The sequence below is a fragment of the Heteronotia binoei genome, chromosome 13, assembly GCF_032191835.1.
Source record: "Heteronotia binoei isolate CCM8104 ecotype False Entrance Well chromosome 13, APGP_CSIRO_Hbin_v1, whole genome shotgun sequence".
Classification (NCBI taxonomy): domain Eukaryota; kingdom Metazoa; phylum Chordata; class Lepidosauria; order Squamata; family Gekkonidae; genus Heteronotia; species Heteronotia binoei.
The window spans coordinates 1,301,736-1,316,054 of record NC_083235.1 but is presented as its reverse complement, the minus strand read 5'-3'; the positions used below and the strand labels follow the sequence as shown (position 1 = coordinate 1,316,054).

At 46.1% G+C, this 14,319-nt stretch overlaps 2 protein-coding genes across 10 annotated transcripts in view; both read left to right on the top strand.

Moving 5' to 3' along the window:
• The window catches only part of ELOF1 (elongation factor 1), a 334,935-nt gene that overhangs the window by 115,176 nt on the left and 205,440 nt on the right, over positions 1-14,319 (top strand). The gene's annotated exons all lie outside the window — the stretch shown is intronic.
• NFIX (nuclear factor I X) overlaps positions 1-14,319 on the top strand; it is a 317,800-nt gene that overhangs the window by 244,361 nt on the left and 59,120 nt on the right. For all 9 annotated transcript variants that reach the window (XM_060252520.1, XM_060252521.1, XM_060252519.1 and 6 more), the window contains exon 3: positions 11,987-12,049. In XM_060252520.1, the coding sequence (XP_060108503.1) occupies positions 11,987-12,049 (63 nt within the window). The remainder of the gene's footprint in view (positions 1-11,986; positions 12,050-14,319) is intronic.

The window sequence follows — 14,319 nt, the reverse complement described above, 5'->3', positions numbered from 1 at the left end:
TGTTGTGTTTTCCAAATTTGTTGACATAATATGTGCATCACTTTAACAGCATCCTCTTTTAGGACTTTGAATAGCTCAACTGGGATACTATCATTTCCGCTCGCTTTGTTGTTAGTAATGCTTTCTAAAGCCCATTTGACTTCACACTCCAGGATGTCTGGCTCAAGGTCATTGATTTCACTGTCATGGTTGTCCGGGACATTGAAATCCTTCTTGTATAATTCTTCTGTGTATTCTTGCCACCTCTTCCTGATCTCTTCTGCTTCTATTAGGTCCCTACCATTTTTGTCCTTTATCATGGCCATCTTTGCATGAAACGTTCCCTTGATTTCTCCAATTTTCTTGAAGAGATCCCTTGTCCTTCCCATTCTATTATTTTCCTCTATTGCTTTGCATTGTTCCTTCAGGAAGGCCTCCTTATCTCTCCTTGCTGTTCTCTGGAAATCTGAATTCAGCTGGGTGAATCTTTCCTTTTCACCTTTGCCTTTTGCTTTCCTTCTTTCCTCAGCCATTTATAAAGCCTCATCAGACAGCTACTTTGCTTTCTTGCATTTCTTTTTCTTTGGGATGGTGCTGATTGCTGGCTTCTGTACAATGTCACAAACCTCCGTCCATAGTTCTTCAGGCACTCTGTCTATCAACTCTGATTCCTTAAACCTATTCTTCACCTCCACTGTATATTCATAAGGAATGTGATCAAGGTCAAACCTGTATGGTCTAATGGCTTCCCCAGTTTTCTTCAGTTTAAGCCTGAATTTTGCGATGAGTAGCTCATGATCTGAGCCGTAGTCAGCTCCAGGTCTTGTTTTTGCTGACTGTAAGGAGCTTCTCCATCTTTGACTGCAGAGTATATAATCAGTCTGATTTCTGTGTATTAATAGTGAATATGAAAATAGTAAAGGTGGGTGCAAATAAATAGAAGCCCTGATGCAACTAAGCATATGTTCCCTGATACTAATACCAAAACTCACCACCTTGTTTGGGTGAGGGATCTCTTCCCAGCTACAAACTCTCTAGACTACAGCTCAGCCTTACAGAGAGAGAGCCTCCCTGCCTGCAGCCTCTCCAGGAAAGAACACATGCTGTCTGTCCTTGGCCCTTTTATGCTTTTCTCCCAGGTCCCACCCCTCTCTGGCCTAGTTTCCCTCCAAAACCTTGCTACCCAGTCAGAAGGGATCCTGGGAGATGTAGGCTTTCTGTAGTAACTCCTAGGCAGGCTTCTCTGGAGGCTATAGGCCTCACTAGGCCCAGGATCATTACACTAGCCTTGGACGTTCTGTGCTGCTTTCTTGTTTGCCTTCCCAAACAGTTCCACAGAGACAAGCCAGCTACAACCCAGAGGGTTCTTCTTTGATGGCCACCTTCCGTTTGAAGAGGCCACCTGAGAACTTCACACTGATGGTTGTATGTTTGCCCTTAACTCTGTAAAAGCTGTTATTTGTGTGTATGCTTAGAGTAAAACCGTAACTGAATATTCTCCCTGCAACGCGAGTGTGCCTTTGTGGTGTTTCTAGCCCAAGGATACTTTCTGGATTTTTAAAGAGAGTTCTGGCAGAATGAAACTGGAGAAGTCCAGATGCTGACACAGAGTAGAAACAGTCAACTGGGCGTAGAGTCCATATGCATGAGGGGGAGATAATGCTGGTGAGATCTCATCCTTGGTCACCTGTTAAACAGGTGAAACAGCAAAGCATACATAGAGAGAAACGGGGGTCAGTTGGGAGGTTTCAGTATGCCCAGAGTACCCGCCAACATATGGATCCCGCCAGATGTTTCCAGGAAGTGGGTGGGGCCAACAGAACTTCTAAGTGGTCACTAAAGATATGAGCGATATTGCCAGGTGAGGGTTTCTGGGCTAGCTCAATATGTATACTTGGTAGTGGTTAAATGCACAGACTCTTATCTGGGAGAACCGGGTTTGATTCCCCACTCCTCCACTCGCAGCTGCTGGAATGGCCTTGGGTCAGCCAGAGCTCTCTTATCTGGGAGAACCGGGTTTGATTCCCCACTCCTCCACTCGCAGCTGCTGGAATGGCCTTGGGTCAGCTGTAGCTCTCTTATCTGGAAGAACCGGGTTTGTTTCCGCACTCCTCCACTTGCAGCTGCTGGAATGGCCTTGGGTCAGCTGTAGCTCTCTTATCTGGAAGAACCGGGTTTGATTCCCCACTCCTCCACTTGCAGCTGCTGGAATGGCCTTGGATCAGCCAGAGCTCTCTTATCTGGAAGAACCGGGTTGGATTCCCCACTCCTCCACTTGCAGCTGCTGGAATGGCCTTGGGGCAGCCAGAGCTCTCTTATCTGGGAGAACCGAGTTTGATTCCCCACTCCTCCACTTGCAGCTGCTGGAATGGCCTTGGGTCAGCCAGAGCTCTCTTATCTGGAAGAACCGGGTTTGATTCCCCACTCCTCCACTTGCAGCTGCTGGAATGGCCATGGGTCAGCCAGAGCTCTCTTATCTGGGAGAACCGGGTTTGATTCCCCACTCCTCCACTTGCAGCTGCTGGAATGGCCTTGGATCAGCCATAGCTCTCTTATCTGGGAGAACCGAGTTTGATTCCCCACTCCTCCACTTGCAGCTGCTGGAATGGCCTTGGGTCAGCCAGAGCTCTCTTATCTGGGAGAACCGGGTTTGATTCCCCACTCCTCCACTTGCAGCTGCTGGAATGGCCTTGGGTCAGCCAGAGCTCTCTTATCTGGGAGAACCAGGACTGATTCCCCACTCCTCCACTTGCAGCTGCTGGAATGGCCTTGGGTCAGTCAGAGCTCTCTTCTCTGGGAGAACCAGGTTTGATTCCCCACTCCTCCACTTGCAGCTGCTGGAATGGCCTTGGGTCAGCCAGAGCTCTCTTATCTGGGAGAACGGGTTTGATTCCCCACTCCTTCACTTGCAGCTGCTGCAATGGCCTTGGTTAGCCGTAGCTCTCTTATCTGGGAGAACCGGGTTTGATTCCCGACTCCTCCACTTGCAGCTGCTGGAATGGCCTTGGTTAGCCGTAGCTCTCTTATCTGGGAGAACCGGGTTTGATTCCCGACTCCTCCACTTGCAGCTGCTGCAATGACCTTGGTTAGCCGTAGCTCTCTTATCTGGGAGAACCGGGTTTGATTCCCCACTACTCCATTTGTACCTGCTGGAATGGCCTTGGGTCAGCCATAGCTCTCTTATCTGGGAGAACCGGGTTTGATTCCCCACTCCTCCACTTGCAGCTGCTGGAATGGCCTTGGGTCAGCCATAGCTCTCTTATCTGGGAGAACCGGGTTGGATTCCCCACTCCTCCACTTGCAGCTGCTGGAATGGCCTTGGGTCAGCCAGAGCTCTCTTATCTGGGAGAACAGGGTTTGATTCCCCACTCCTCCACTTGCAGCTGCTGGAATGGCCTTGGGTCAGCCAGAGCTCTCTTATCTGGGAGAACTGGGTTTGATTCCCCACTCCTCCACTTGCAGCTGCTGGAATGGCCTTGGATCACCCATAGCTCTCTTATCTGGGAGAACCGGGCTTGATTCCCCACTCCTCCACTTGCACCTGCTGGAATGGCCTTTGGTCAGCCATAGCTCTCTTATCTGGGAGAACCAGGTTTGATTCCCCACTCCTCCACTTGCAGCTGCTGGAATGGCCTTGGTTAGCCATAGCTCTCGCAGAGCTGTTCTTGAAAGGGCAGCTTCTGGGAGAGCTCTCTCAGCCCCACCCACCTCACAGGGTGTCTTTTGTGGGGGGAGTGGTGGTGAAGAAGATTGTAAGCCGTTCTCTGAGATTCAGAGTATCGGGTGGGGTCTAAATCCAGTATCTTCTTCTTGTAAGTGGGAATTTGTACCCAAATTTTCCTGGTCTTGCTCAGCATCCTAATAATTACACTGCCTTGCTCCTCCACACTTGTGGGAGTGGAGCCCACATTATGTTTTGTGTGATATGGTTGCCACGTCCACCCCCCACCCCCACCCCCCCAGACCCAGCTTGGGAAACTCCTGGAAATTTGAAGATGGAGCCTGGGGGAACCAGGGACCTCAGCACCAAGGGACAGTGCCACAGAACCCAGCCTCCGTAGCACCCACTTTCTCCAGGGGACTTGAACTCTGTAGTCCGGAGAAGAGCTGTAATTCTGGGGGAGCCCCAGGACCCCCCTGGAGACTGCTGGCATCCCTATTTAATGTGTGATTATGTGGGATAGCCTTCTTGTGCCTTTCAATACCAATGCCTTGAAAAGCAGAGTGGCTGCCTCTCCACATTGCCATGTACATTTCTTTCGTGACACGATGAAACTCCATGACAGAAAAACCCCTCTGCTATCTATGCAGCCAATCTGTCACAAGAAAACTGATAGTGGAAGAGAGCTTTGCTTGCTCCCCTCCTCCGGTCCTCTGCTCGGCTACCATCACATTGCCTTAAACCAGAAAGGAAAGTAAAATCATGATTTATTAATTCTGAAGTGATTCCCAGGGCTTCTCTCCCTCACTGTGTTTAAGAATTTATCTCCAATCTGTCCCTGGGCTACGGAAAGCTGCACTCCTCCATCCCTCCATTTGTCAGTTGCCTGCTGCCGGCATTGTGGGAGCGCTCCTAGCCGCCAGCACTAAAATGGCTGCCAAGACTTAAAATGGCTGCCAGCAGTTGCAAGGCCGAAAGGGAACCGAGCGCCGGAGCCAACTTCGCAAAGGAAGGGAGAAAGAAGGGGGGAAAGAAAGAACCAACTCGGAAATCGTTCCTTCGTGCTTCCACAGCTGTTGCAGGGTACCAAGCCCGTAGCTGCCTGGCTTCTTTTTCCTTTGCTTTGGCGCTGGGAGAGGTAAACTTGCAGCGTTGTTGACATAGGTAACTGGAGTTCCACAGCTGGCCTCTCTCTGCCAAGTCTGGAGAGGAAAGGGACAGGACTGTTAACTCTTTCGAGTTCTGAAAAAGAGTGCGGACCATGTTGGAGCAGCCGAAAAATTCATGATAGCAGAACCCTTTCCTCTTGCGTTTTGCCTTCCCCACTCTTTCCCTCTTTTTGTAACTGGGGGAATTGTCAATAAACTGAGGTCGTCTTTGTGCATCGGAGACTGTGGACTTTGGCATGGAGCCGTGCAAATCAGAGCTTCCATTTGGAGGGAAACGTAGCACATTTCTAACCTTTATATGGGCTGCTTCCACATGGAAGTGATTCTCTGTGGGACAATCCACAATGGCAACTGAGAGAGTGCACAACGATTCTGTTATATGTTCCTCACTTTACCTGTGGCTGCTGAGTGCACAACAATTTCTGATATATGTTCCTCACTTTACCCCTGTGGCTGCCATTCCCCTCTCTCACCCTCCCTAACCCAGACAACTGGGAACTCTCAGACCTCATTTTGGGCAGGAGCTCACAGGAGCAGAGCTCCAAAACCTCTAAATTTTATTGTGCTCTTTCTTTCTTACCCCCCCCCCCCAACAAAAAATACTTGCTTCTGGGCTCTGTTGTTTCAACCCCCTGGGAGAATTTGGCTGAACTCTAAGATCTGACAAACTTTCTAATATTTCCCCCCACAAAAACATAGAAAGATGGAAATCTTCCTCGTGCCACTGTGGCCACATAGGAGAAAGTAACTGGAGAAATTCTGATGGGAGCAGGGTTCCCTCCAAGCTGAGTTAGCATGAGCTCGCTCACAGATTTTCAGCCTCCAGCTTACGCATTTTTGTCTTAGCTCAGGAAGGATGACCCCAGAGCACAATAATTGATGCAAGAGTTCACAACTTTAATATCAGTAGCTCACAAAGTAGAATTTTTGCTCCCAAGATTCTGCAGCTTAGAGGGAACATTGGATGGGAGTAAGGTTTTATTATGACAATGATAATGCAAGAACCATTTGAAGGTAGATGCTGAGCTGATCTAATGTAGTCCACCTTCCGGTGATGTCAGGGGTGGGTGGCTTATGCAAATGAGTGGTGCTAATGAGCTCTGGCACCTCTTTTTCTGCTAAATGACCCCTGGGGATTCTGGATTGCTGTGTTACAACCTTAAAATGGTCCATTGCCAGAACCTCCTCGTTCTCCACTAGTTATCTAGCTAGTCTGTGTTAAGGCTCCCTGAGAAGATGCCATGATTCCAAACAAGTCAAGCTTTTCCTCATTTCTCTTGAGCATTTTCCACACTGCCTCTGCTTTCCTTGAGATTCTGTCAAGGTTTCAGAGTAGATCACTGTTGCTGTTATCGTACTGTAATGGTGGGAGGGAGGATTCAAACTCGTGCCCTCCAGTTTACAGTTCAGCCGCATAGCAGTTCCATCTTGCCTGGCTGAATCAGGCCTTTCCTGGCTCAATTGGGTCTTCTCCAGAGTCCAGGATTTTCCCTGACAGGAAATGGCCCAGGTGGGCCAAGCCTTTTTTGTTCTGTTTCCAGGCTCCTTTGGGATTGAAGAGGCACCAGCAGAAGACTGGGGAGGCCTTTGGGGAGAGCCATTCTGGGGGGATGAGAAGGCCTTGAGCCACTCACTGTATGCAAGAGGTGAAAGTGGGGTTGCCAAGTCCAATTCAAGAAATATCTGGGGACTTTGGGGGTGGAGCCAGGAGACATTGGGGGTGGAGCCAGGAACAAGGGTATGGCAAGCATAATTGAACTCCAAGGGAGTTCTTGCCATCACATTGAAAGGGACAGCACACCTTTTAAATGTCTTCCTTCCATAGGAAATAATGAAGGATAGGAGCACCTTCTTTTGGGGTGCATAGAATTGGACCCCCTGGTCCAATCGTTTTGAAACTTGGGGGGGGGGGTACTTTGGGGAGAGGCACTGGATGCTATGCTGCAAATATGGTGCCTCTTCCTCAAAAAACAGCTCCCCCAGAGCTCCCGAAACCTCCGTATCAATTCCCGATTATACCCTATGAGAATCGATCTCCACATAGGGAATAATGAAGTGCTCAGCAGACATTTCCCTCCCCACACACTGTTTCTGGCGACTCTGAAGTGAGGGATTGGCCTCTCTACTCACGAGTTGCTGCCAACTTCTTCCAAGTAACACAGACACCCCATCCCGAGAGGAAGCCTTTCCAATCGGAGACTGGAGCCTCCGGAGGGGGATAGTCACATGGTGGCTTTGGGGGCGGGGCTTCCTCCCTCTGGCCAGCTGACTGGGGCGGGAAGGAGACTGGGAAAGCAGAAGAACCCCCGCTGGGACCTGGGGATTGGCAAGCCCAGGTGAAAGAGATGCACAAATGGCACTGTTTTGGGGACACAACCGCGTGTTCTACCCAACAAGGGAGGATCTGTTTCGGAGACACCGGGGCAATCAAGTACAACATGAAAGGTCTCTTCAGCAGCAGCAGAGGCAAGGATTCATCTAAAACATTTCTTAGCCACCTTTCTACCTTATAAGAACTCAAGGCAGCTTACGATGTACATAATAAAATAGAATAAGATCAGTTCATTCAAAACTGCGGGCAGACAGAAGACCAAATGAAATGAAGTCATGAATAAAACTGTCTTTAGCTGCCTCCTATGGATGGCGATTGAGGGACCAGGTTCATCTCTCTGGGGAATTTGTTCCCAGACAGTGGGACTGACACTGAAAAGGCCCTCCCTCGGGCACCTATGAAAGACAGCATCACTTCACCACAATTTTAGCTACAAGTTTAGGCAGGCTATTTAATGTGAATGTTTAAGAGGGGCCCTGTGTTTAAAACCTACTACAAATGGAGGGGAAATCCATGTTGCTAAAACCAGGCTACTATAGAAATGGCATTCACAGTAGGAATGTATGGCTGTGAGAGTTGGACGTATGGCTGTGAGAGTTGGACCATAAGGAAGGCTGAGCACAGAAGAATAGATGCTTTTGAGATGTGGTGCATGAGAAGACTCTTGAGAGTCCCTTGGACTGCAAGAAGATCCAGTCAGTCAGTCCTAAGGGAAATCCACCCAGACTGTTCCCTGGAAGGTCAGACGCTGAAGCTCAGATCCTTTGGCCACCCAATGAGAAGGGAGCACTCCCTGGAGAAGACCCTGATGTTGGGAAAGACAGAAGGCAAAAGAAGAAGGGGGCGGCAAAAGATGAGATGGCTGGACAGTGTTACTGATGTAACAAACACGAATTTGGGCAGATTTTGGAGGATGGTGGAAGACAAGAGGGCCTGGCGTGACTTGGTCCATGGGGCCACCCAATGAGAAAGGAGCACTCCCTGGAGAAGACCCTAATGCTGGGAAAGACAGAAGGCAAAAGAAGAAGGGGGCGGCAAAAGATGAGATGGCTGGACAGTGTTACTGATGTAACAAACACAAATTTGGGCAGACTTCAAAGGATGGTGGAAGACAGGAGGGCTTGGCGTGACTTGGTCCATGGGGTCGCAAAGAGTCGGACTCGACTGTGCGACTGAACAACAAATAGAAATATGGGCTGATATTGTGTCTTGTCGAACTTTGGTTTTACAGCTTCTTGTAACCTGTCACGCCACCCTCATTTTAAGAAGAGGGCAGGGACTGGTTTGTCCCTAAACTGGGACTTTGCTGTAAGGCCATGTGCCATGCTCTGTGCTGTGCTGTGCTGTGCTGTGAGACTGAGGCCTAGTGGTCCTAGGGAGCCTGTGAGGCCTGTGTCACAGTAGGGCGAGGCAGCCTACAATCCCCAGAATGCTCAGTGCTGGTTTCAGCCAATCGGCGTCCAAGGAGGCTCTGAGGGGAATGGTTTAAAAGCTCTCTCAGGAGACAAACGCTGGTCTTTCTTTCCTCCTGAGGTGGAAAGGCTGCTGTGTGGGAGGAGACCCTCTCTCTGAGGGGGGAGAGCAGGCCGGCTAGGGACACTTCAGTCCAGTCACTCCTTCACCCACTTTACTACATAGTCTTAAAGCACCTCATCTGTTCATTTGCCCTTAATTGATTTTTCTGTTTAAAATAAACCATTTTGTTGTTCTTTGTTACTCTGCCTGTTCTACATGCAAGGGACAATGTGAAGGGCTTGGGAGGAGGGTACTCTGGGCCTCCCCAAGGGACCCTTATTCCAGAATGGGGGCAGCCTCAGGTGTCACCCCCATCTAATAATAATAATAATATATTTTATTTATTTTCTTCCCTCCTCGCCGAAGCAGACTCAGGGTGGCTCACAACATATAAGAATTACAAATTACGATATAAAAACATCTGAAAACGATATATATAATTTACTAATTAAAACCATTATAATTAAAACCATAAAATTACAATTAAAACTAACATTTTCAGTGCTATATTTTAAATGTTCTCCTCAGTAGTTTATGATGGCCGGATATAGTGGACTAAATCCACATTAAGTGAAGGCCATTTGGAAAAGGGTAATCTTGCAGGCCCTACGGAATTGATCAAGACTCCGCAGGGCCCGCACTTCTTCCGGTAGTTGGTTCCACCAGTGTGGAGCTGCGATTGAAAAGGCCCTTTCACGCGTACTCTTCAGTTTGGTCTCCTTCGGCCCAGGGATTGTCAACCGATTTTGTGCACCCGATCTCAGTACGCTCTGGGGCACATATGGGGAGAGACGGTCCCTAAGGTAGGCAGGTCCTCGGCCATAAAGGTCATCATGGCCAATGTTCCCATTAAGATGCAGAGTTTTGTGAGCAAAAATTCTACTTTGTGAGCTGCTGGCATTCAAGCTGTGAGCTGCTGCATAAATGAGTATGCTCTGGAGTAATCCTTCCTGAGCTACGACAAAAATGTCTGAGCCGGGGCTAAAAATCTGTGAGCTAGCTCACACTAACTCAGCTTAGAGGGAACACTGGTCATGGTGCCATGTATAGCGAATGCAGAGGACTCTGGGAAGAACCAAGCGGTTCCCTACCCTGTGGCACGTTTCAGAACCAGCAGCTCTCTGTCTGGCTGTAGTGGGCAGCTCTTGAGGGCGGCCATTTCCCCCGTGATCTCCTCAGGCCTTGGGTGAAGGGGCCGGGGAGATGTGACCGTTCTGCAGCATCCTTCTCACTGGCTACTGAAGCGAGTGAAGTAGAGTGAGATTTATTTCTTTTTATTTACAAAATGTGTTCTCTGGCCTTTCTGACCCCACAAGGGCCACCAAGTAGTTAGATCCAGGCGGGCAGCCGTGTTGGTCTGAAGCAGTAGAACAAAGCAGGAGTCAAGCAGCCCCTTTAAGACCAACTGCGCTTTTAATTGTTTTAGTGATGTGTGATCGGAATGGTTTTAAACATTCAAGGTTTAAAACATACATGATAAAGTGATTTAAAACCATTCCGATCACACATCACTAAAACAATTAAAAGTGCAGTTAAAATACATCCAAAACATATTATTAGAGAAGAAAAGATTATTGATTTTGGAGGGAGCAGATCTCCCTCGAGTCCTACATCTGGTACCAAACTCCATCCAAAAATAGTTCATTTCTTAGACACGAAATTAGAAAATCTTTATATAGAATCTGGGCAGGAATTAAATCACAAATTTATAAATATACACCAAAATGGTTATCACCAGTGGAAGCTTCGGTACAACCAAATTTATTTCAATGGGAAGAAACATATGCTTATGAATCCCTATTAGATAATAGAGGTGACTTGAAGATAGAGGAAAATGTGCAATTAGATTGGTGGACAAAAATGCAAGTTAAATCCAACTATATAAGTGATAAGGAAGTTGGAATTGGTAAAAAGATGAATGAATTTGATACTGTAATTTTATGAACTAATGAGAAATTTATTACAAAAATTTACAATTTTTTAATTAAATATTAAAATGCAGGATGAAACCGTTAAAGAAAGTATGATAAAATGGATGCAAGATATTGGGTATAATATAGAGCTGGTAGAATGGGAGAAGTTATGGAGAGAAAATATAAAAATAACAAGATCGTCCGTATTTAAGGAAAATCTTTATAAAATGGCATATCGATGGTATATTACACCAGAGAAGCTGTCCAAGGTGTTTCCGAACATCACCAATAAGTGCTGGAAGTGTAAAAAGGTAAAGGGTACATTTTACCACATTTGGTGGCAATGTGAGAAGGCTAGGAAATACTGGCGACAGGTTAACAGCTGGATCTTAAAAATGTTAAAAATGAATATTCAGTATTTACCTGAACTGTACTTGTTGAACATGTGTCCAAACTCCTTGCCTAAATTAATCAACAGATTTCTATTACATGCTGTAACGGCCGCAAGGTTGGTGTATGCTAGATATTGGGAAACCCAGCAGATTCCAAAAAGGGAGGAATTCCTTCAGAAATTGTATGAGGCTGCTGAAATGGATTTTTAACAGTTGTTGAAGGAGGGCAATATGCAAGAATGTAAAGAAACTTGGAAGCCATTATATGAGTGGATGAAGGTGGTAAGTTGATTTAGGAAACAGATATTGAGTTAAATATTAGGATATGAAAGATGGAAAGAGTTGGAATATTAACAAATTTGATTTAAAAACTTAAGTCCTTGAAACAGACAAGGATGGAATATGATGTATGTAGTTTAGTTTGATCCCTATGCTTCAGTGTATATTATATATGTGTTTGTGTTTTGTTTTTCTTTTTGTGGTGTGTTTTAGTTTTTTAACAGTAAACTGATAAAATTAAAAAAATAAAATAAAATACATCCCAAACATAAAAACACTAAGGGAATGCCAACAAAACAAAACAAAAATCTTCACCCTGGGGTTGAAGATGGTGATGGAAGGGGACATGTTTGGTGTAGTGATGAAGTGCATGGATTCTTATCTGGGAGAACACAGTTTGATTCCCCACTTCTCCACTTGCACCTGCTTGGATGGCCTTGGGTCAGTCAGAGCTCTTGTAGGAATTGTCCTTGAAAGTTGTCCCTGAAAGGGCAGGTTCTGTGAGAACTTTCTCAGCCCCACCTGCCTCACAGGGTGTCTGCTGAGGGGGAAGAAGATATAGGGGATTGTAAGCCCCTCTGAGTCTCTGAGATTCAGAGTATAGGGCAGGATGCAAATCCAGTATCCTCTTCTTCTTCTTATGAGGAAGAGATTTCGAGACCTTTGTAGGGAGCCTCTGTTGCCATCTGCTGCATACGGCCGGCTCCAACAACCCCTTGATGTCCAGTTTTGCTTCTGTCTTTCAGAATCGGGACAATCAGACAATTCAAACCAGCAAGGAGATGCGGACATCAAACCACTGCCCAATGGTGAGTAAATGGCTGGCACACGCTCTGTCCTTCCACTGTGTTCTCTTTCTGGAGGTGGGTAGCTGGGGAAAAGAGGGCTTTATGAGGAGTTCAGTAGAGTTCAGAAGGGATCTGTGATGGGAGAAGGAATATCATGAAAATTGCATTCTGGAGACCTGTGGAGCGAAGGGTCTATAGGGTGGGGTTCAGAGTTGAGAGTAGGTGGAGTTCTCCGTGCCAGGCTAGCAGGGAGATCTGTGGGTTTCCGGAAGAATTTCAAAATAGGAACTTTCATAAGAGAGCAGCTAGAATTACCCTCACAAGATATTGTAACATAAGAACATAAGAGAAGCCCTGTTGGATCAGGCCAGTGGCCCCTGCAGTCCAACACTCAGTGTCACACAGTGGCCAAAACCCCCCAAATGCCATCAGGAGGTCCACAAGTGGGGCCAGGACACTAGGAGCCCTCCCACTGTGCCCCCCCCAAAGCATCCAGAATCCAGAGCATCCCTGCCCCAGACAGGGAGTTCCAATGATAAGCTGTAACTAATAGCTACTCATGGACCTCTGCTCCATATGCTTATCCAATTCCCTCTTGAAGCTGGCTGTGCTTGTAGCCCCCACCACCTCAGATAATATTCCACCAATGAATCACAAAACGTAAAGAATTTTTTTTCCAGTAATCCAACGGACATTCTTAAAAATAAATTAGAATATATCTCAATAGAATATAGTTGAGCAAACTTCCCCCCCCCCCCCAAGAGTTGCTCAACTCTGGTGTAATGAAGCAGAGTACAAAGATTTCAGCGGAATGTTATCTCAAATATTTCTGTTAATGTACTATGTAATCTTAATCAAGTTAAATAAAGCTTTTTTTAAAAAATAATTTAAAAAAATAGTTAAATAAAGTTTTAAAAAAACCGATCTGGCCCCTCGTTCAGTCACCTGGTGGTGGCAATCGATGCCTCAGCCGCAGTCGCTGAAAACAGCTCTGTCTGCACTCCTCTCCTTCCTCAAAATGGCCTGTCCAGCGTAGAGATGTAAAATTTCTGAAAATTTTGAAGCTCAGAAAAAACCTCAGGTTTTTCCTGTTCCCCACCCCCCCGAAAAAACAGAATTTTTTGCAAAAATTGAAAAAAAATGTTACATTAGCACTTCCTTTTTCTTTTCCAGATTGAAAGTAATTTTGTTACTTTAGGAACATAAAATATGACTATGGACAATTTAATTGGCATGAAATGATCATAACTAGCATATTAAAAATATAGTGTATCAAAACAATTATTATAAACAAATTACTTTTAAAATAATATTTATTTGTAATCATAACAAATGGAGCAATAATGTCCTGAACTGTTTTCTAGTTTATGTGGAACGACAAAAAACCTCCACAAAACAATTTTTAAAAATCCAGAAGTAACAATCATTCAGACTGCGATGCTGCGCAGTCTGCACTGGCTACCAACTGAGTACCGGATTTGCTTTAAGGTTTTAATAGTGACATGCAAAGCCTTGCACTGCCTGGGACCTGCGGGACCGTCTCCCCCCATATTGATCAGCCAGGCAGCATCTTCTGACCATCCCCGGCTCAAGGGACGTCCGGCTTGCCTCGACCAGGCCCAGTTCTGCCGATTTACCACTCTGAGTCACAGCGAAATTGTTTAATTTTTTAACTGTTTTAAACTGGTTTGATTGTTCTGCTGTGCTGGAAGCCGCCCTGAGCCCATTATGGGAAAGGGCGGCCTATAAGTCAACGGAAATAAATACATAAATAAAATATTTCCCCTCCACAGTATTAAATAAAAAAACAACCTCATTCTCATAAAAAAGAGTTGAAGAGGGGGGGAAGTGTATCGAAGGGAATGTAGGACTAAGTTCCAATGACTGGGCATGACTTAGGACTTGCTTGTCCTCCGTGCACAGAAATTAGAATAATCTGATACCAGACTTATTTTTTAGAAATGATTTGAAAAACATTTGAACACCTTGTCTCAAAATATTTTATCCATCATGTTAAAATAAAACATTCCATAATCAATTTCTTTTCTTTTTTTCAATTTTTTTGGGAAAAAAAGAGAAAAAAAGCTTAAGGAAAAAATGGGAGGGAAACAGTCCCCCCCCCCCCCCCCCCGAATTTTCCCATTTTTTTTCCGGGCTTTCACATCTCCAACATACGGAATCTTCCTTCCACTTAAGCAGTTCTTCTTCCAATGGAAGAGCCTCTTAAGTTGGATGAAGGCTTCTTGTATGGAAGGAAGGCTTTAGATATGAGCCAGGCCTCATTTTCAGCA